The sequence below is a fragment of the Neophocaena asiaeorientalis genome, unplaced genomic scaffold, assembly GCF_003031525.2.
Source record: "Neophocaena asiaeorientalis asiaeorientalis breed wild unplaced genomic scaffold, Neophocaena_asiaeorientalis_V1.1 scaffold461, whole genome shotgun sequence".
Classification (NCBI taxonomy): Eukaryota; Metazoa; Chordata; class Mammalia; order Artiodactyla; family Phocoenidae; genus Neophocaena; species Neophocaena asiaeorientalis.
Genome location: NW_020173230.1, coordinates 2,627,758 through 2,650,121, shown reverse-complemented (window position 1 = coordinate 2,650,121; position 22,364 = coordinate 2,627,758). Strand labels below are relative to the sequence as shown.

General features: G+C 51.5%; 2 protein-coding genes across 3 annotated transcripts in view; one reads left to right on the top strand and one right to left on the bottom strand.

Moving 5' to 3' along the window:
* GNB2 (G protein subunit beta 2) overlaps positions 1–1,410 on the bottom strand; it is a 4,944-nt gene extending 3,534 nt beyond the window's left edge. Inside the window, exon 1 of the mRNA XM_024745381.1 lies at positions 1,251–1,410. The gene's annotated coding sequence lies outside the window, so the exon portion shown is untranslated. The remainder of the gene's footprint in view (positions 1–1,250) is intronic.
* Positions 1,411–9,304: 7,894 nt separating this feature from the next.
* Positions 9,305–22,071, top strand: ACTL6B (actin like 6B). 2 transcript variants are annotated; one of them, XM_024745489.1, is made up of 14 exons: positions 9,305–9,361; positions 9,809–9,885; positions 10,081–10,246; positions 10,551–10,651; positions 15,785–15,882; positions 16,543–16,637; positions 16,703–16,809; positions 17,499–17,588; positions 17,740–17,801; positions 17,920–18,034; positions 18,147–18,227; positions 18,327–18,422; positions 18,632–18,718; positions 21,780–22,071. In XM_024745489.1, the coding sequence occupies exons 1-14, from the start codon at positions 9,337–9,339 to the stop codon at positions 21,858–21,860; spliced, it is 1,281 nt and encodes a 426-aa protein (XP_024601257.1). In that variant the 5' UTR covers positions 9,305–9,336; the 3' UTR covers positions 21,861–22,071. The 2 variants fall into 2 exon arrangements, with proteins under 2 accessions (XP_024601257.1, XP_024601256.1); XM_024745488.1 differs by lacking the exon at positions 21,780–22,071 and having other exon boundaries at positions 9,337–9,361; positions 18,632–18,949.
* Positions 22,072–22,364: the final 293 nt, after the last annotated feature.

The window sequence follows — 22,364 nt, the reverse complement described above, 5'->3', positions numbered from 1 at the left end:
CCCCCTGGAGCCCAGCCCGCGGGCTCCGCGCCGGGGCCCCAGGGGCCTGGCTGGCTCCGCTCCAGGGCCCGGAGTCCTGCCCCCCCTCCCCTTTAGACACCTGTGTGATCTGGCCATGCACACTGCACTCTGCCCACCCAGGCGTCCCCCATCCTGCTCCCACTTCCCCCGTACCCTGGGCGTTCCTCTTCCCCACTGACATTTCCCCTCTGTTCAGCTTTTCTACACCCGCGCCCGAAGACGCCCCTCCAAAAAAGGGAGGGGGCAAAGCCCCCCACCCCACTTCCCCAGCTCCGGACAAAGCCCCTTCCTTCCAGCTGCCGGCAGCCCAGGCGGGGCGGCAACGCCAGACGCCCGGGGCAGAAGGAAGCAGGCCGGGAGGAAGCCGCTGGGGGCGGGGGCGACGCTCCCAGACCTCAATCCCCATCACTCGCCAGGGCCCCCTAGGCGGGCCCGGGTTCTGGGCATACAGCAGCCGGGGGTACCACGGAGAAATGGGGGTGCAACCACCTCCGCAGGTCTAGTGGGGAGAAGGGGAAGGGACAAGGGAGGGTCCCCGGATCTGGCAGCTGGAAGGCGCGGGCCGGTGCCGCGCTGCGAAGCGCAGTGGGCCTGGTCCTCCGGCCCCCACGACCTCCATTTTGCCCAAATGAAAGCTAGGCGGGGGGTGGGGGCCGCCTGGGAGCTAAGCGTCGGGTTAGGACTACTAAGGGGAATAGGGTGCCGAGGTGTCCGGTCTAGGGTAATGTGGCCAGAAAACACGGGCAGACCCCAAATCGAGGTGGAGACGAGGAGAAGGGTAGCCTCGCGGCCCTGCCTGCCTCTGAGGACTCTGGAGTTTTGCAAGGCGAATGCCGGCGGGGGTGCGAAATGGGAGGACACGAGGGGTGCTACCCAGGGGCAGGCAAGGGGGTGGTAGAGGTGGGGAAAGGGGGCGGGGCGGGGCCTAGAGGAAGCCCCGAATTTAGACCCCCAACTTCTCAGGGAACAAGAGGTAGGTGGGGCTGGCCTGGGATCTGGGGTCAGGCAAAATAACCCCGATGGTGCAGCGAGAGCGTGCGTTATTGGAGGCGAGGGTCCCCCGGTTTCCCTTCCGGGTTTGGGAGCGACGGGGCCAGAAAAAGGGAGGGGAGGTCTGGAGAGTTACGTCCGCTCCCGAGAGGCCAGACCGGGGAGACAGAAGCGAGGTTCCCCCCTGGGAATTTGGGGCTTAGAGAGGGAATGAGGACTCCTTTTATCAGCGGAGGTACCTGTGGCGGTGGGACTCTGCGAAGGGTCGCTAGAGGAGCGCGGGAGGTCCTGTCTTCCTCCGCGGCGGAGGCGGCAGCGGCGGCGACGCGGATGGATTTCCTCAGTCACCGCAACTCACCGTCCAGCTCTGCTCTCCCTAGAGCGGAGGGATCCCGCCCGCCAGTGACGCGGCCGTCGCCGCCGCGCCCAGGGCCCGGCTGGGCGAGACCAACTACTTAGTGGGGGGAGCCCGGAAGGGAAAATACCACCTAAGGGGCAAATATTGGCCCTGTCACATCAAAGATATTACTCCACACTATTTCCACGCAAAACGGACCAAAACAGATGCTTTGCCTCCCCAAAAGGCGCAAGACATCTCCCCCGGGACTGGCAGAGATGGTACCGGCATAGGGGAGGGTGAAACCGCTGGGTGATCACGTGACCTACCCTCCCGGATTGGGCGGCTCCAGACTGGGAAGGGGAGTTCGACGCCCCACTTCTCGCCCTGGCTCCGCCCCCTGCATGTGAGGCCACGCCCCTACTTAGGGGGCGGAGTTGGAGAGATCCTGACCCACGCAGGGCTAGCCCGCAGGCCTCAGCGCTGTAGAGGAAAGGGCAGCGATGCCGAAGGTACCCGAGCAGGAAGGAGTGGGGGCAGCTTCTGCCCCTGGGAACTCAGGTGTGCTGTGAGAAAAGTCCTGCCCAGGCAGTGTCCCCACGTTGCTCAGTGGGCTTTTGTAGAACTCTTTACAGGGCTGCATGACACCGTAATAACAACTCATATTTATTGATTTCCGTACTTATTTAGCGCTCACGACAATATTATGAAGTTAAGTACTGGCATTGTTACCATTTTATAGTAGTGGAAACAGATTCCTAGGGCTGCAGAGTTAAGATATGAACCAGGGCAGCTTCGTCGACTTCACTATGTGCAGTGCTAGCCTCTTGATGAACCCCTGGACCATCCCTGTAAAGGGATGAGAATGTAAGTATAAGCCTCAGTTTCCACATTTATGGAATGAGACTGTTGATAGCTAACTGCCCTGCAAGTCACCTTGGATTGTTATGAGATCCCCACAGATTGTGAAAATGTTTTGGTAAGTTCAAGTCAATGAATAGCCTTCGCGTCCTCATGAAATTTAAAAGTAAAAGTATCAAAACACACTTTTCATGTAACCTCTGTTGAAGGCATTACAAATAGTTTTCAAAGCACCAATTTTTTTTGGGGGGTGCAGATCTTAGTTCCCCAACCAGGGATTAAACCCGGGCCCCAGCAGTGAAAGCACTGAGTGCTAAGCCACTGGACGGCCAGGGAATTCCCGTCAAAGCACCAATTTTTTTTTTTTTCAAAACACCAATTTTTAAAGAAAATAAAAAAAGTCATTCTTACTTAAGCACAAATTCCATGTATGTGCACTCACCAATTCAGTGATATATTAGCAGTAGATAAGAGATGTCAATTAGAATTTGGAAAGGACCTTATATTTACTTCAGTTTCAATCTCCAGATGGGTGAAGTGACTTCCCTAAAGTCATTTAGTAAACTAGCAGGAGATGACTAGAACCCAATTTTGTTAATCTCTATAGGGCATCTGACACTGCTTCCTCTCACTTGGGTTCTGTGCTAATATGCTTCCTTGTTTTAACCCAATCAGCAAATATTTATTGAGTCCCAAAGATGTATCAGGCACCGTCTTAGGCCCTGGTGATACAACCTCGAATTTGTGCACCCTCCTCTGCCTGCAGGGAGCTTACAATCTACAGAGGAGACAGATGGTAGACAACCATGGAAATAACTATTAGTACTGGAGGCTTGGAAGTGCCATTTACTGAGAGCAGAGCAGCTGGAAGGGGATATATTTGGGGAAGAAGATCAAGAGTTTTAAGTTGGGACGTGTTAGGCTTGAGGTGCCTAGGAGAGGTGCAAGGCAGAATGCTCAGTAGTGGCTGTCGAAGCAGGTCTGGGGCTCAGCAGGAGTCTGGGTTGGAATAGAGCCTTGAGAATGAGTGGCATTTTAGAGCAGATGAAATCATAAAGAGGTTCAGGGAAAAGACAAGATGGCCCAAGACCAAGCCCTGAGGAACTCCAACATTTAAAGGTCAGGCAGAGGAGAACAGGCTGCCAAAGGAGAAGCCAGAGAGCTAAGAAGAAAATCAGGAGAACGTGGAATTCTGGAACCCAACAGAATTTTTGGAAAATTCTGTTCCAAAAAAGGAATGGTAAACTGTGCTGAATGCTGCAGAGAGGTGAAACAAAGCTGGACTGGGAAGAGGGCATAGGATTGACTACCGTGGAGGCTGCTGCTGGCTTGGTCTGGAGCATCTGCAATGGATGCTTTGCTAGCAGCAGGCTGAGGACAAGTGAGAAATGAGGCGGTGGAGACAACCAAGGTGGCCAAGGCTTTGGGAATCTTGGCTGCAAGGGGGTATAGAAAGGTGGGGCGGCAATGGGAGGAGAATGTGGAGTCAAGAAATATGTGTTTTGATGGGAGCTCCTGGAGCTTGTTTAGATAATAATGAGAAGGGCTTCCCTGGTGGCACAGTGGTTAAAAATCTGCCTGCCAATGCCGGGGACACGGGTTCTAAGCCCTGGTCCGGGAAGATCCCACATGCCGTGGAGCAACTAAACCCGTGTGCCACAACTACTGAGCCTGTGCTCTAGAGCCCACAAGCCACAACTGCTGAGCCCGTGCGCCTAGAGCCCGTGCTCCGCAACAAGAGAAGCCACTGCAATGAGAAGCCCGCGCACCGCAACTAAGAGTAGCCCCCACTCGCCACAATTAGAGAAAGCCCGCGTGCAGCAACAAAGACCCAACGCAGCCAAAAATAATAAGTAAATTTATTTTAAAAAAACCTTGTTTATAAAAATAATAATAATGAAAAGGATAATAATGAGAAGGACAGAAAGGAGAGAGGTGAAGATAGAGACAGGTAGGGGATGACCAGAGGATGACCAATCTCTCTGAGAAGACAGAAGCCCTGGAGCACATGTGGAAAACCTGGCCCTGGTGGGTCATGGGACACTTCCTCCTCCCTCTGACTGTTCTTTCTCAGGCTTCTCCTCAGCCTTCTCCTCCTCTTCAGGACACTCTATAAACGTTGATTTTCTCAGGATCCCAGCTTCAGCCTCCTCTTCTCACTCTCCATGTTATTCACTGGTGACTCCAGGCACTACTGGGACTTTCATTACCCCTTAATTGCTCATCACTCTCAGATCTCTGTCTCCACATGCAGACTTGGTGTCTGTCCAACTGCAGACTGAACGTCTCCACCTGCATGTTCATGGACAGTGGTGCACTGGAGTCAGCTCGTGCTAGCTTGGACCAGCTCACAAGAGGCCATTGTATACCTCTCTTCCCAACTCCTTATTCGATGATGTCATGTTGGTAGTAGTAACTTGTAATCGTTGTGGTGAGAGTATTTACACCATGGAAGTCAGCAAATGCTTCAGATCGAAATTCCCCTTTCCCGAAGAGTTGATTGTTAAAACAGTGACTGCACATCACTGTTTACAGGTGTCTCACATTCAACATATTCAAAACTAAAGTAATCCGCTTCCACCCCACCCCATCCTACCCAACCCTACTTCTCCTCTGAATCTCTTGGCCCAGTTAACAGCACCACCATCTGCCCAGGAGCTTCTCACCCCCTCATTCCCCACATCCAAAAGATGGTCAATTAGTTAGGCTATAGTCCAAGCTGCTAGAACAAAGAGTCCCCAAAATTCAGTGGCTTAAGTGACAACCCCAGAATAGATCCCCCAGGACTGTGGGGCATCTCAGCCATCCTCAACCTGTGGCTTCCATCTCTGTGTCCAATGTGGCCCAGGCATTTCCCACTATTGTATCTGAATCCATCTCTTGGGAAGGGGGGTGGCATGGAAGCATGAGTTCTTTCCTGTTTAAGGACACCACTAACTTCTATTCAGAAGTTGGCCAGATGCAAGGAAGGCTGGGAAATGTAGTCTGTAGCCATATACCCAGTTAAAACATTGTTCATAAACAAAGAAGGGGGACTTCCCTGGTGGCACAGTGGTTAAGAATCTGCTGCCATTGCAGGGAACGTAGGTTCAGTCCCTGGTCTGGGAAGATCCCACATGCCGCGGAGCAACTAAGCCTGTGCGCTGCAACTACAGAGCCTGTGCTATAGAGCCTGCGAGCCACAACTACTGAAGCCTACGCGCCTAGGGCCCGTGCTCCACAGTAAGAGAAGCCACTGCAATGAGAAGTCCGCGCATCGCAATGAAGAGTAGCCCCCGCTCGCCACAACTAGAGAAAGCCCGCGTGCAGCAACAAAGACCCAACGCAGCCAAAAATAACTAAAGTAAATAAACTTATTTAGAAAAAAAAGAAAGGAGGGAGATGGCTATTGATGTAAGGCTAGCAGTCTACGTCATCAGTGAATACATCTTGTCAGTGCTACCTCTCCAATATTACTTAAATCTATCCGTTCTACTGTACGCCAGCTGCTATTACCTTGCCTATTTCCTGGCCTTTCAGGATAGTCCCTCTCTAATCAACCTACCAAATAGCTTCCAGGAGGTATCTTTCTAAAATGCAAGTTGGATCATATAACTTTGCTGTTCAAAACCATGCAGTAGTTCCCCACTGACTCCATGACAAGGGCCAAGCTTCTTTGCAAGACAGAGAGGCTGGGTCTTTTCCCCTCTATTAAGAATGCCTTCCACCCCCCATTCCAATTCTACTTCCTGTCAGCTGGGAAATTTTTCATTTTCTCAGTCTTAGTTTAAATATTGCTTCCCTAACTACATCACTGTTTGTGCCCCACTGCAGTGCTGGCTCCGTGCCTATTGCAGTCTTTACTGGACTTTCTTTCTGGGCACTTGCCACCTGCACTAGGGGCTCCCTGGGAAGCCAGGGCACTTGGCTTGTCTGGAAGAGGTCTCGGTGAGAGCTTACCAAGCAATGAATAGACACAAACAAGATGCCAAATCCTATCCAAGGTGTGGGGTCTGGGGGTCATGGTCCTACCACCTTCAATGTCATTACCAGGTGCTCAGGTTTGGCTAGCGTGAGAACCTCCAGATGACTTTATTGAGCTAATTGTTTAATCATCTATCTTCTAAAATAGACATTAAACTCAGTGAGAGTCACATCAAGTTATATGAGCCATTTTATTCCCAGTGCCTATCAGGCACCTGGAGAACATCTATGAAATGAATAGAAGTACGGCAACATTTTCCCCAGGACCAATACTCTTCACATGCCACAGTTCAAATCTCAGCTGTCCCTTACCAGCTGAGTGAACTTGGGCCAGTCATTTACCTCTCCATGCTTCTGTTTCCCTTGCAAAATGGAGATGATGATCGGGTCATTATGAGGACTAAATTACTTAATATTTGTAAAGCATTTATACAGTGCCTGGCACATAGCAGATGCTTTGTGTTTGCTAAGTAAAAACAGGGTTCAGGCATAAACGAGTCAGTCTTTTTTTTTTTTTTTTTTTGTGGTACGCGGGCCTCTCACTGTTGTGGCCTCTCCCGTAGCAGAGCACAGACTCCGGACGCGCAGGCTCAGCGGCCATGGCTCACGGGCCCAGCCGCTCCGCCACGTGTGGGATCTTCCTAGACCGGGGCACGAAGCCGTGTCCCCTGCATCAGCAGTCAGACTCTCAACCACTGTGCCACCAGGGAAGCCTAACGAGTCAGTCTTTGACTATTTTTCTAGTTTCATCTTCCCCTGACGCTGGTCTCTGCCACCAGCTCATCTCCAACTCTCCTATTTCCACATATGGACCTTTGCTCACACTGTTCTCTGGGTGGAGGACCTTCCCCACCTTGTTCACCGGTGACCCCTATTTATCCTTCACAATTCAAACTTCACTTTTAGAAGCCTCCCTGGACTCTCAGAGACAGGTAGCCCCTCCCTCCTCTGGGCCTCCATTTCACCCCACTTTCATGCATGTCTGAGCTCCCCACTGCACCAAGACTCCTTGAGAGTGGGGATATATCTTATGTACCTTAGTATTCCCATACTTTGTACAATGCCTGGCACACCGTAGGCATAAAAGATGTTTGTTGAATCAATGAATGGATGAATGAAATATATTAATAAACTTTACCTTAACCACTTCCATCATGCAATAGCATATCATGTCAGATCCTATGACAAATGGAAATTGGCCACAGTTGTCTGGGCGGTAAATCAAGTCTAGTCGGTAGTTCGCTGACTTTAGCTTTTCTACCAACCATGAGAGGAAAAATCATTTTACCAGATAGACTACAGATTTCTATGAATAAATGGATAATAATTTTAAAGCCTCAAAAATGCCCTAGGGATTTTCTTAAGACCCGGTGTTTGCTGAATAGCCCTGTGTGCCCAGCTCTTAGCCAGGAACTTGATTCTTGAGTCCTCACCACCACCTGTCCTACGAATGGGGACAATGAAGCTTGCAGAGGGACATAGAGGTGTTATGAAACAACGTCATCTGTCAACTGGCTGATGAGAGATGTGAGTTCTAGTCCTGGCTCTGCCCCAGTGGGCTGTGTGACCCAAGACAGGGCCCTGCCTCTATCTGGGGAAATCCCTATAAAATCTAGGAGTTGTATCCAGGATCAGTAAGGTTTCCCCTGACTGGGGTCGTTTCTGAATCTGAGATCCTGACTGGGATGGGGGAGGGGACAGTGGGAATTGACAAGGTGAATTTACAAGGGAAGTGAAGCAACATTACTCAATGTCAACAAAAAGGAGAGGTGCAGACCATGAATAGAATCATTTTCCCCTCCAGTGTTCTCCTTTAATTCTCACCTCAGCATTTTGAAAGATGAAGAAATGAGGCGCTGAGAGGTTAAGGGGCTGTTCCAATTCATCCAGGCCTCAATTTATAGAGGACAACGGCTGACCTAGGCTCACGCTGGGATATTTCTGTTTCCCAACTCCTGAATCAGCTCACCCCTCCCACTGAAGCCTCCAGTCTGGGGAGCCAGGCCTGGGCTCAGAACCACCCCTGGGCATGTGAAATGCCACTGTCGCCAGTGGGTAACGGATGAGCCAGCTCAAACTATCTGTCCTTTGGCTAAGGAAGGGTGGAGTCCCTTACAGAATGAGTATCTGATGAGCTGAGAACCTTCAGGGGCATTCGGCCGGCCATCACACAGAACACTCTTCCAATGCTATCTCTGGTCTTATTGCCCCCCACCCCTAAACAAGTAGGTGGGAGTGCCCCCAACACATGCACATATGCATATGCACACGAATGCTGACACACTCACATACATACAGGCACACACCTACCCATATGCTCACATAAGAGTCTCTCAGCTGAGCCAGGCTGTCAGAGCCACTCCTTCACCTTCTCTTTCAAAACTGCTGTGGAGATGGCCTCATGCCAGGAGCCAAGAAGGACCTAGGAGCCTATGAGGGGAAAATCTACTTGCTTGATAAATAACTCCTGAGAAGAACAGATGAAAAGAGAGGGAGAGGGAAAGGAAACTAAAGCTGGTTTAGCTGAGCGCCATGTGTGAACGTGTGTACATGTGCATAAACGTGTGTATGTATAAGGCCCAGGCACCAGAGGACCAGCGAGGAAAAGAGGGACCATCAGAAAGACAAGGGTGGCAAGAAACAGGGAGAAAATGGAGACAACCCCTTCCCGTACCTCTCCCTCTCCTTCCCTACCCTCCCTCTCCCAGTGATTTCATTCAGTCCTGGGTATGGCAGAACCTTGCTCAGGAGCCTGAGAATGGACGCGTCTCGGAGACGATGGCGCCCTTTTCTAGACCCCATTTAAAAAGTAAGGGAGCAGAGGCCCCCCGTCAGTCACCCTACAGACTCCGAATGGACAAGGTCTCCATCTCTTGCGTACTCCTGCTCTCTGCCAGCCTATCCCTTAGGGCCGGCCTCGAGGTCCTTGCTAACCCCCTCCCCGGCGCCTAAGGTTGAGGTGTCTGCCCCTTTAAAGCAGCGGCCCCCTGCCGGGTTATTGTCTGGCTTCTCAGCCTATCGGCGGCGCCGTTGGGGGCGGGGAACCTGGCCTCCCGATTGGCCGCCCCGCGCCCCGCCCCGCCCGGGGTCCCGGGAGCTGTCCGGCAGCCTCGGTGCTGATCCCGCCGCTGCCCACGGGCCGCGAGCAGCGCTGAGAGGGCACTATGAGCGGGGGCGTCTACGGCGGAGGTGAGCGAGCCTCGGGCTTCGGGCTCTCCAGCCTGGCGCGGCCTCGCCCGAATCCCAGCGCCCCGAACCCGCGAGACCCAAGCTCTGGGCACCCTGGGGCCTGGCACCTCGGCGCTCGAGCAGGTCTAGCCCCTGGTTTGTGTCCTGCGCCACTCCCACCTTCGACCCCCGCCCCTGGACGTTCGCGCGCACCGGGCCCAACCTCTCTACCATTCAACCCACCACCGCCCGGCCCCTAGCCCAGCAAGGATAGTCGCCTGAAAACGGCCACTGAGCAGAAAGGGACTTTGGGGTCTTGACCCCCACTCCCAGGACCCTAAACTGTTGGCCGAGCTCCCACCCGCACCGTCCGGCGTTGAAGGTGGCTCTGCCCTGACCTCCTTTCGGAACAATCCAAGAGGAGAGAGTTTGGGAGAGATCCCCTCACAAGTCTGTCTCCCCGCACAGATGAGGTGGGGGCGCTGGTCTTTGACATTGGCTCCTTCTCAGTCCGCGCTGGGTACGCTGGGGAGGACTGCCCCAAGGTGAGCCTTCCAGCCCCCTCCCCAAAACCTAGGGCTCCCCTCCAGGCTTCCCAGTGATCCAGGGCTCTCGGAGCCCAGAGAGAAGCTTTGCTGAGTGGGAATGAGGGAGTAAACCCAGGGGTGGGCTGAGGGCCCTGCCATGGGCCTGGAACCGGGCAAGAGATTGATTTCTCTCCGCCCATGCCCCCCCTCCAGGCTGACTTTCCCACCACAGTGGGGCTGCTGGCCGCGGAGGAGGGGGGCGGGCTGGAGTTGGAGGGGGAGAAGGAGAAGAAAGGGAAGATCTTTCACATCGACACCAATGCCCTCCACGTGCCTCGGGATGGAGCGGAGGTCATGTCACCCCTCAAGAATGGCATGAGTACGGGGCCCCCACCCACTGCCTCCTGACACAGACTCAGAGCCCACACCCAACAACCTGGGGCACAGCACCCCACATCCACAGAGTCTTCCTTGCAGCAGCCCAAGTCCCGGGGATGCCCTCACTTCTTCCCACAGCTGCCTGGTTCCTAACCAGGGGCCACCAGATTCCTGGGAAGGGGGGACTTCTGCTGGAGCTTGTCTTATTTCCCCTCCCCCGGATTTTCCTTCCCTCCTTCCTTTCCTTCCTGTCCCTGGACTCCTGCCTGCCCACCCTCATCTCTCCACTGGTCTCCTGGCCCCAGTCGAGGACTGGGAGTGCTTCCGTGCGATCCTGGATCACACCTACAGCAAACACGTCAAGTCTGAGCCAAATCTACACCCAGTGCTCATGTCAGAGGCCCCGGTAAGTGCCTCATCCAGCTGCTAGTCAAGCCCTGGGGCCCACCATTCACCTCTCTCCTCAAGCCATCACTCACTCCACTTCGCTTCTCAAACTTTCCTTCCAACTCCATCATCTTCAACCACTTTCCTTCCTCCCTGGTTTAGTCTCCACGCCTCCCTCTCTCCTCCAGCTCTATCCACTTGCCCTTCCCGCAGTCAACCTTATACACTGCCCCACCACCCCAAGTCCTTTTATGACCTTTTAACTTACATTCTTTGTCAATATTATATATACATGTAAAGAATCAATTTGTTTTATAAAGTATGTTAAGAAAAAAAATGCCATTCATAGCCTCCTCCTTCTATTGCCCCTTTTCCAGAGGCAATAGCTCTTTTCTCTTTTAGCTTTTTTTTTTGCTATTACCTTTTTAAAAAATATTTATTTATTATTATTTCTTAATGAATTTATTTATTTTTGGCTGCGTTGGGTCTTTGTTGCTGCGTGCAGGCTTTCTCTAGTTGCAGTGAGTGAGGGCTACTCTCTGTTGCAGTGCGCAGGCTTCTTGCGGTGGCTTCTCTTGTTGCGGAGCATAGGCTCTAGGTGCGTGGGCTCAGTAGTTGTGGCTCACGGGCTCTAGAGTGCAGGCTCATTAGTTGCGGCACACAGGTTTAGTTGCTCCACGGCATGTGGGATCTTCCCGGACCAGGGCTCGAACCTGTGTCCCCTGCATTGGCAGGTGGATTCTTAACCACTGCGCCATCAGGGAAGCCCCTGTTTATTTATTTATTTATTTTTTGGGCTGCGTTGGATCTTAGTTGCGGCTTGCTGGATCTTTCATTGCGGCACAGGCTCTTCGCTGTGGCCCACAGGTTCTCTCTAGTTGTGGTGTGCGTATTTTCTCTCTCTTGTTGTGGCATGCAGGCTCCAGGGCGCATGGGCTCTCTAGTTGAGGCGCGTGGGCTTGTTTGCCCTGCAGCATGTGGGATCTTAGTTCCAAGACCAGGGATCGAACCCATGTGCCCTGCATTGTAAGGCAGATTCTTTACCACTGGACCACCAGGAAGTCCCGCCATTACCTTTTATATCTCTAAATATCACACTTAAATTGCTGATTGTGAATTTTTTAGCTTTAAACATAATCTGTGGATTTCCCACTATAGAAAATGAGCATTTGGCTCTCTTTCCTCCCCAGCCCACACCACACACATTTCTTATTTCTTACCTAAAGTACAGTTGTAGTTTAGGGTTTTGGGTTTTTTTAAGATCAATATTCAGTATTTACACTCTTATTATTATGTATGCTAATCAGGCCTGAACCAGGCAATAAACTGTGGTTTATTTTCCTTTCCTGTGCAACTTTTTGTTTTCTCTAGCACTGAAAATTGTCTTGGTTCTGTTTTCCTTAGTTTTTCTATCTACTTAATAATGTGGCCCTAAATTATTCATCAGTTATCTATATCTTTTCTCAAGACATTAATTCCTTAAGGTGTTCTATCAATTTCATCTTCAAGAAACCTCCTCAGGAGCCCACTGACCTGCTCTACTTTGGACTAGTTACCTTCTACGCAGAAGATGTAGCTATCATCCTGACATCTCCCTTCACCATCATCTTAAGGAAACACTTTGCCCCTCTCCTGTATTAGAAGTCCTGTTTCCTGTATCACATGACTCCTTTTCTTTATTTTCTTCCTTGTTTTCATGGGGCACATCTTCCACTAACTGCCTTAGAAAGGTCATAAGAAGTAACATTTTTGAGACCTTGCATGTCTAACCTTGGATTGATAGTTTAGCTAGGTATAACGCTCCAGGTTGGAAATCATTTTTCTTTGGAATCTTGAAGGCACTTCTCCAATATCTTCTAGCATCTACTGTTACTATCAAGAAGGCCAAAAACATTTATTTCCTGATCCTTTGGTGTAACTTATTTTTCTTTCTTAGAGTTTATAAAATTTTCACTTTGTCCTCAGTGTTTTACAATTTCACAATATTATATGGGTTTATTTTTGTCCGTGGCTCTGGACACCCAATGTGTCACTTTATTTTGGAAACCTATGTCTTTCAACTCAGTGAAAAAATTTTAATTACTTATTTGATGATTTATTTCTTTCAATTTTCTCTATTCTCTCTTTTGAGAAATCCTATTATTTGGATTTTGTACCTCCTGAACTGGTCTCCTAATGTTCTCATCTTTTCTGTTATGTTTTCCATCTCTTTATCTTTTTCCTCTTATTTCCAAGATATTCCCTCAATTTGTTTTTCACCTCTTCTATTGAGTTTTTTGGGTTTTTTTTGGTTGTTTTTGTATTTTTACTGTACACAGGCCTCTCACTGTTGTGGCCTCTCCCGTTGCGGAGCACAGGCTCTGGACGTGCAGGCTCAGTGGCCATGGCTCACGGGCCTAGCCGCTCCATGGCATGTGGGATCTTCCCAGACTGGGACACGAACCCGCGTCCCCTGCATCGTCAGGCAGACTCTTAACCACTGAGCCACCAGGGAAGCCCCTATTGAGTTTTTAACTCATTCCTGCTCCTGCATTTTTATTTCCCGGGAGGTCTTTATTATTCCATGAATGTTACTCTTTAGACCATCCTATTCTTATTTCATGGGTGCAATATTATTTGTTATCTCATAGGGATATTATTAGTTTTGTCTTTGGAAGTTTTCGTCTCCTTGTATACTTATTGTTCTTCCAAGTTGCTTTTTTTCCCTGCCCTTTCTTGGGAGTCTTTATCTCATTTCCTAGGTTTTTCTCAGATTTCCACAAATCCTTGGCTGTCTGCATATGTTTAGGAATGGGGGACTAAAAAGCTGATTGGGCAGGGTGACTTGCTGACTGCAATCTTTGTTATAGGATGGTCTGACTGGGATGTTGCATCTTTAGATCTTTGATGTAACTCACAGGGAAGACTTCCAACCTGAAGACTGGACTGCCCAACCCCTTTCTGGAAGCCAAGTGAGCAAATAGGGCTGATGTTATCAGCATTCAATATGCATGGCATCACTTAATTCCCCTCTTTTAAGTATAGTGTCCTCACTCCCAACAGTGACAAGGGTCCCACCAGTTCAGAGACCCTCAGTTTTACTCTCTCCAGAGAATAAATTTCCACTCTTCTGCTGAGGTTGGAGTGGGCAATAGCCTAGTGCCATGGAATTAGGATGAGAGTTTAGGGATCTGTTACTTGAATAGCTTTAAACAATCTTATTTTATTTCCCCTTTCCTTCCACTTTCAGAGCTACCTGAAACTACCAATTCCCAATCCCTGTGAGGATTCTGCCATTTAGCACAGGCTGTTGTTGGCTTTTTCCACTACCAGTTTAGGAGTCAGCATTCTTGAATATGTTAAGTCAGTTACTGCTCACCTAACTGATTTCCAACCTTCAAAAATTTGTTGCTGTTTTCTCATTTCTTGTTCTTCTTAAGCTTTAAGGGTTTATGCCTCTCTGTCTCTCAGGTAAAATTCGCATGACATAAAATTAATCTTTTTTAAGTTAAAAATTCAGTGGCATTTAATACATTCACAATGTTCTGCAACCATCACCTCTATCTAGTTTCAAGACATTTTCATCGGCTTCCCTGGTGGCGCAGTGGTTGAGAGTCCGCCTGCCGATGCAGGGGACACGGGTTCGTGCCCCGGTCCGGGAAGATCCCACATGCCGCGGAGCGGCTGGGCCCGTGAGCCATGGCCGCTGAGCCTGCGCGTCCGGAGCTTGTGCTCCACAACGGGAGAGGCCATAACAGTGAGAGGCCCCCGTACCGAAAAAACAAAAACAAAAACACATTTTCATCACCCCCAAAGAAAACCCATTTTCATTTAGCAGTTTCTCTCCACTCCCCCTGCCCCCAGCCCTTGGCAACCATCAGTTGGTTTTCTGCCTCTATGGATGTATCTATTCTGGATCATTCATATAAATGGAATCATACAGTATGTGACTTTTTATGTCTGTATTAATGTTTCCAAGGTCCATTTATGTTGTAGCTGACTGAGTGATATTCCATTGTATGGATATACCACAATTTGTTTTGCTGCTCATCTGCTGATGGACATTTGAGTTATTTCCACCTTGGCTGTCGTGAATAGAGCTGCTGTGGGCAGCTGTGTACAAGGATTTGTTTGAGTACGTGTTTGCAATTCCATTGGGTATATAACTAGGAGTGAAATTGCTGGGGCATGTGATAATTCTATGTTAATTTTTTGAGGAACTGCCAATCATTTTCTACAGCTGAGCCATGTAACCTCCCCAACAGCAATGGACAAGGGTTCTGATTTCTCCACATCCTTTCCAACACTTGTTATTTTCTGTTTTTTCGTTTTGTCTTGTTTTTAAATTATTATCACCACCCTAGTGGGTGTGAAGTGGAATCTCATTGTGCTTTTGATTTGCATTTCCCTAATGGGCAAAAATATTGAGCATCTTTTTTTTTTTGTGGTACGTGGGCCTCACTGCTGTGGCCTCTCCCGTTGCGGAGCACAGGCTCCAGACGCACAGGCTCAGTGGCCATGGCTCACGGGCCTAGCCGCTCCGCGGCATGTGGGATCTTCCCAGACTGGGGCACGAACCTGTGTCCCCTGCATCAGCAGGCAGACTCTCAACCACTTTGCCACCAGGGAAGCCCTGAGCATCTTTTTATGTGCCTGTTGGCTTTTGTGAGTTTGGGGGTTTTTTGTTGTTGTTTTTTAAATTAATTCTCCCTCTATTATAGTTTTGCTGGGATCTTGGGAGGGAATAAAAGTAGATGTTTGTATTCAATCCAACATTTTTACCCAGAAATCTTCTTCCTCAGCTTTCTTGCCTCTGAGATGATTAGAGTGAGGAAGAGGGATGTACTGGCGGCTGGGGGTGGGGGGGCTGAAGTGCGTATTGCACCATCAAGAGTACTGGGCTACGAGTCAAGAGACTGTGACTCTAGACCCAGCTCCACCAAGAGCTTTCTGTGTGATCTGGGCCAGTTTCCCTCTCTAAGTTTTGTTTTCTTCAGTTGAGTTTGAATTGTGATCTTTAAAGTTCTTTATAGTTCTCACATTCTAAAGATCTATGAGGGTCAGGGGACCTGACCTCTGTCCTCAGCGCAAGATACATGTTGGGGTGGCGGGTATGTACGTGGATCGGTGCCTTTCCCTTCCTGAATCTTCCCCTCTTGCGCTTTCTCCTCAGTGGAACACACGGGCCAAGCGGGAGAAGCTGACGGAGCTGATGTTCGAGCAGTACAACATTCCTGCCTTCTTCTTGTGCAAGACAGCTGTGCTTACTGCGTATCCACTGGGTTAAGCTTCTCTGCCAGAGTGGAGGGTCAGGGTGGGGGGTGTGGCGTTCTGAGCTGGAGGCTGGGCCTGATTCTATGGAGAGTAATATCCTGGATGGGCAGACAGCCCCCTGAGCCCCATTAGTGCAGAGGGCCCCTGGGGGCTAAGTGCCTTGGACCTTGGGGTGGCCAGCTCAGCGGCCCTTTCCCATTCCTTGGATCAGGCTGGGCATTGAGAGTAGGGACAAGTAGACAGCAGAGGCTGGGGCTGGAGGGAGGAGGGAAGGGTATATGACACTGAGGTGTTTGTTCCCTTCCCAAGCAGCCAATCAGCATTTATTTTATTTAAGGATCTGCCTTGCCTTGAACCCTATGCTAGGCAGTGGGGCGATATAGCCCCTAATTTCAGAGAGCCCATGGGACATAGAACTAAACCTAAAGAGAGGCTGGGAGCTCAAAAGGGAGAAATAGAGGAAGAGAGTGTGATTCGGACAAGAAAAAAGTGACAAGGGTCTCAGCTGCCTTTCTTTAGCAGATGGGTCACAAACTAGAAGGAGAGATTTGCAGACTGGGAATGGGCTGGATCCAGGAAAGAAGAGAGTGACTAGGCCAGACTCGGGTCCCAGCCCCCTCTTGCTGCTGTCTCTTTGACCTACCCATCCCACACCAGCTTTGCGAATGGACGCTCCACAGGTCTGGTGCTGGACAGTGGGGCCACCCACACCACGGCCATTCCAGTGCACGATGGCTACGTCCTGCAGCAAGGTGGGGCCTCGGCAGGGGTCGGGGGTGCCTTGAGGGACCAGGTCCTGACACCCCCTCCTTTCCAGGCATTGTCAAGTCACCCCTGGCAGGGGACTTCATCTCCATGCAGTGCCGAGAGCTCTTCCAGGAAATGGCAATTGACATCATCCCGCCTTACATGATCGCAGCCAAGGTGGAGCCTCTGGGATGTCCTGGGCACTGACCCTATGACTGTCGACCCACTGACCCATCAGATATCAGGGTGGGGAGCAGCCAGGCCCCAGAAGGACCCTCAGCCCTCAATTTGCAATGGAGGCATCAGAGATCTGGACAGGCTGAGGGATATGGCCGAGGTCCCACAGCCAACTGCTAGCAGGATGTGTATGTGAGGGCCAGTGTGGTGGTTACTGGTGTCCAGTAGACCCAGGTTCAAGGTCTGCTTCTGCCACAGAAGAGCTGTGTGACCTAGAACATGAGACTGAAGCTCCGAAGCCTCAGTTTCCTCCCCTGTAAAATGGAATAACAGCATGTAGGGCTGCCGCGAGTGTTAAATGAGACACTGCATGCAAGGGATCCCCACGTGGAACATGGATCCGTAAAAGGCTGTTTCCTTAAGGTCTGGCCGCCTACTGGATTCCCCAGGGCGCTCAGTGTTCTCTGACCAAAGCCTTTCAGATCAGCTGTACCCGCTGCACACATGGCATCTGTGGGGATGGGCTTTCCCCGTTCTCTCTCCTCTAACAGGGAAGGGGGAGAAACACCTTTTCTGGGCAACAGAGCAGAGAACCCAGTGCCCATTAGCTGCAGAGCGGGCAGGTGTGGTCAGGGTAGGCTGGGTCAGTGTGGGATGGGGTAGGGTGCTCACAGGCTGTGTCCCCACAGGAGCCCGTACGGGAGGGCGCCCCCCCAAACTGGAAGAAGAAGGAGAAGTTACCCCAGGTTTCCAAGTCCTGGCATAACTACATGTGCAATGTGAGGCGCTGGAGAAATCCCCCCAAACCCCCGCGCCCCCCACCTCCTAGTCCCCTGCCGTGAGCCGCGGGGAGGGACAGAGGCCCTGCAGGCGGAGTGGGGTGGGCCCTGAGATGGGAACCCAGCCCTCACCACCTCCCTGGGTTCTCAGGAGGTGATCCAGGACTTCCAGGCCTCCGTGCTGCAGGTCTCGGACTCTCCCTACGACGAGCAGTAAGTGCAGCTCATGGCTGGGGGGTGGGGGGTGGAAAGGGGGCAGGCCTGGAGCTCAGGGGGGACCGCTGGTGTTTTGGGAGCACCCCCAAGCAGAGTCTTGCTCCTTCCTGGGCAGGGTGGCTGCGCAGATGCCCACAGTGCACTACGAGATGCCCAATGGCTACAACACAGACTATGGTGCGGAGCGACTCCGCATCCCTGAGGGCCTGTTTGATCCCTCCAATGTCAAGGTGGGGCTGGGTGGAGGGCCCTGGATCCTGGGGTGTGGGAGAAGCTGGGAAGGATCACAGAGGTCTGGGAGAGGGGACAGAGGGCCCAAAGCCCAGTCACCTTTCTCTGCAGGGCCTTTCGGGGAACACCATGCTAGGTGTGGGCCACGTGGTGACCACCAGCATCGGCATGTGCGACATTGACATTCGCCCGGTGAGGCCCAAGCCTGAGTCTTGGCAGAGAGGCGCAGGAGAAGCTGGGGGGTGGGGAGGGGCCGTCCCGTGACTGCTCAATCCTCCTCCCTGCTCTCAGGGCCTGTACGGCAGTGTCATTGTCACTGGTGGGAACACGCTGCTCCAAGGCTTCACTGACAGGCTCAATCGAGAGCTTTCCCAGAAGACTCCACCGGTAGGAACCCACCCCTGGCCAGGGCCCTGGACTCCAGTCCTGGCTCAGCCCTTCAGGACCAAGTCCTTCCTCCTTCCCACACATCAAGCAAACGTTCTGGCCACCAGAGTGGCCCCTTCCTGCTGTGGCTTCCCAGTCTTCCCTACCCCCAGCCCTGTCCCTTCCCAGAAGCCAGGTGTCTGCTTCCCCCAGCCCCTCTTTCTCCCCAGAGCATGAGACTGAAGCTCATCGCCAGCAACAGCACCATGGAGCGCAAGTTCAGCCCCTGGATCGGGGGCTCCATCCTGGCCTCACTGGTGAGAGGGGAGGGGCCTGGCCTAGCACTGAATGTGGGGAAGGGCAGATCCAGACAGCCCCCATCGCCTTGCCTGCCTCCTCATTCATTCATTCAACAAACATTTATGAAAGGGCAGTCACTGCTCCCAGAAAGGTGGATCCTACATCAGGACACAAATCAGGGAGAGGAGGACAGGAAGCCGGAGAGGTTGGCTGGGATGAGATTGTGGTGGCCCTGTGTGCCAGGGTGAGACCCTGAAGGTTTGGGGCAAGGTGATGTGATGGCCACAGGCACATTTGGGAAGGTTATGTCAGACATGAGTCTTTGGGGATCAGGGTATGAGCCGGATGTGAGGGGACCTTGCCAGGAGGTTCTTCCTATTGTCCTGGAGTCATGGAATGGGTAGCAGTGGGGATGGGGTGGTGAGCAAGGGGCAAACAGAAGGAGGCTGGCAGGTTGGTTCTAGGGCGGTAGGCGGGGAGTTCAGTCTGGACCAGCTGCTGGGGTAGAGGCAAGACGCTGAGCGAGAGGTGAAGATGCAAACTGCATCTGGGGGTGCAGGTGTCAGCCACACAGAGTGGGACAGCAGGGCCATGACAGGACAAGGAGGATATCCACTAGAGTGGGTGCCCCCAAGGAGACAGAAACAATGGTCAGAGTGACAGGAGACTGAAGCCCTGAAGTTAGCTCAGGGCTGAGAGTGTGTCAGTCACACAGTTGTTGAGGGCCTCCCGTGCACCTGAAGTGGACGGACAGCCCGACCTAGTCCCCGCCTCTGTGCGTGGGAACAGCCTGGAAGCCGAGACGATTAAACAGGAGGTCATCACAAAGCGTGGGGTGTTCCTTCAAAGGAAGACTTGATTTTGTTCAGGGGTCATGAAGGGCCTCTAAGGGACACTCAAGCTGAGATGAAAGAGAGAGTAAGAACTTATGAGGCAAAGTGGGAGAGAGGGTGCTTGGCTCCTGGGGGGAGCTAGGCGAGGCCAAAGGCAGTGGGCAGATGCCGTGAGACCTGAGTTGAGTGAATTCACTTGGGCTGCAGAGCAGAGAGTGGATTGGAGGGAGCCGCTGTGGTCTCCACTGTGACCTGCATTTGACGGCGGAGCAGATATCGGGGTGGAATTGAAAGCTTATCAGAGGTCTGACTGACAGAATGTGGACACTGTTTGGATACGCGAGGTAAGAGGGAACCGGCTCAAGGACGAGGCCCAGGATGCTAGATGCTGGCAGCGCTGTCCAAGAGGAATGTAATGTGAGCCACATAGGTCATTTAAAATGTTTTAGCAGCCGTAATTAAAAAGAGTCCAAAGAAACACGTGAAATTAAGTTTTAAGAATATATCCTATTTAATCCAATATATCCAAAGTATTATCATTTCAATATGTCATCAATATAAAAGTTAAGATGTTTTACATTCTTTTCCCTGGGTTTAGTCTTCGGTATCCGGTATGTATTCGACATGTGGCGCGTATCTCATTTCGGACTAGCCACATTTCAAGTGCTCAATAGCTCCATTTCAAATGTTCCATGTAGCGAATGGCCACTGGATTTGGACAGGGCAACTGTAGAAGGTGAGAATGACCAGAGAAGCAGGTTTGGGGCAGGTGTGGGCGAAGATAGTGAACACAGTTGTGGACATGTTGAGGGTGAGGTCCCGGGGGACACTGAGGAGGAGGTGTCCAAAGACAGCTGAGTACGGCAAGTCCCCTACTTACGAACCTTTGGGTTTCGAACTTTCAAAGATGCGAATGTTCGCATGTCCAATCACATAGTTAGTTCACGTGTCTGGCGTACATTGTCACACACGTGCATCCTCCACAAGTGATTTGCTTTTGTGTACTTTACAGGACTGCACAGAGTACTGCAGTACAGTACTTGTAAAAAATAGAAGTGTTCATTTCATTGGCACTAGTGCAGAGCTTCTTAGAATATGCAACCTTAGCATAAGATATTTCTTTAAAAATTATATTTCAAGCCCATAAAATAATTTCACTCTGAAGAATTTTGAATAGGAATGTACATTAGATATTATAGATATTGGAATGATAGATAAAACTCAGATATCATCTTTTTAATCCAGTTACTTCACTGTGACCACATTTGTTAAAACTGCGTTCAGTATTATGTGTGGTCTTCATGATTTCTTTGGATCCCTAGTGTCTATATTTATTTCAGCAGACATTATATACTTGTGGGAAAAGTATTATAAACCTATTAAAGTACGGTACTATATAGCCGATTGTGTTAGTTGGGTACCTAGGCTAACTTCGTTAGACTTAGAAACAAATTGGACTTAAGAACACGCTCTCAGAAGGAAACTCGTTGGTATGTAGGGGCCTTACTGTATTTGGGTCTGGAACTCAGCGCAGAGACCTGCACTGGAAACCAGAGATGGTGGGAAGGGTGGGGCCTTGGCACGTGAGCAGAAGGGAGGGGAATGACCTGGTCCAGGAAGGTGTGTTCTTCCTGGACACGCCAAGGGACAGAAGCAGGGACACACACACTAACTTTCAGACAGAGGCAGGACAACCACAGAGAGGGTGCAGTCTGAAATGCCAGGGCTGGAGACCCTCAAGGCGCTTGTTTCAGCGGGAGGGTGGAGGTGGGGCGCCAAAGTGACGACATCCTAATATCCTGATGTTAGGTGGTGTCGGAATGGTGGGGAGGGAGGAGGAAAGATTTTTCTTGGGAAGGGGGGCGACTTGGCGTGTTTGGAAGGCCTGACGGAGTGATAGGGTATCTGGTGGAGAATGGATGTGGAGTGTTGGGGCGCCGGTTGGCTGGTCTGGGGCTGTAAGCTCCACCTCCCAGCTCGAGAACAGCCCTGGGCCCCGGGCAGACTGGTGCTCAATAAATACTTGTTGAATGAATGAATCGTGGATTGAACGATATGAAGCAGGTATTCGCCCTCTGAATACGAAGGAGAGGACAGGAAGATGGGGCAAGTTGGTGGCTGCGGGAGGGCTGTGGGCTTGAGGAGGAGGTTCCGAGGGGTCGAGCCTGCGCGGGAGGCGTGTGGGGAGGCGCTTCTCCCTCTCTCCAGAGCCTCCCCGACCGCCGATGTCGCCCCCCCGACCCAGGGCACTTTCCAGCAAATGTGGATCTCCAAGCAGGAATATGAGGAGGGCGGGAAGCAGTGTGTGGAGCGGAAGTGCCCCTGAGGGCGCCCGCTCCCCGTCCACAGGCCCGCCTGCAGCGGTGGGGGAGGGAACGCGAAAGCAAGGAGATGGTTTCCCCCACCTCTGCTCCGCCAGCGCAGATCGAAGCCCCCAACGCTCCCAGCGCCCGCTTTTCTTCCCTTCCCCACTCGTCCTCTTAGATTGTGATGTTTCTGGGTTGAAAGGAGTAAAAATGTTTTAAGAAAAAAAAAAAGTTGGCCTCTTTGGGGGTGGGCAGTGGGGCAGGGGTCTGGAGAGAGGAGAAGGGAGGACCACACCTATACCCATTCGGAATCGCACGGTGGACGCCAGGGCAAGGTCTGCGGGCGGGGGCAGAGCCGTAGGAGCCACGGATGCCTCAGGTTTCAAAGGGGCCGCAATCCAGGGAGGATCACGCAGCGAGAACCCGGGAGAGTCGCTCAATTAGGCGCCCAGCGAGGAGCTGAGTTGCGGCGGGAAGTGGGAGCCGGAGAGAGGATGCGGCGGTAGGGGCGGGGTGGAGCCGAG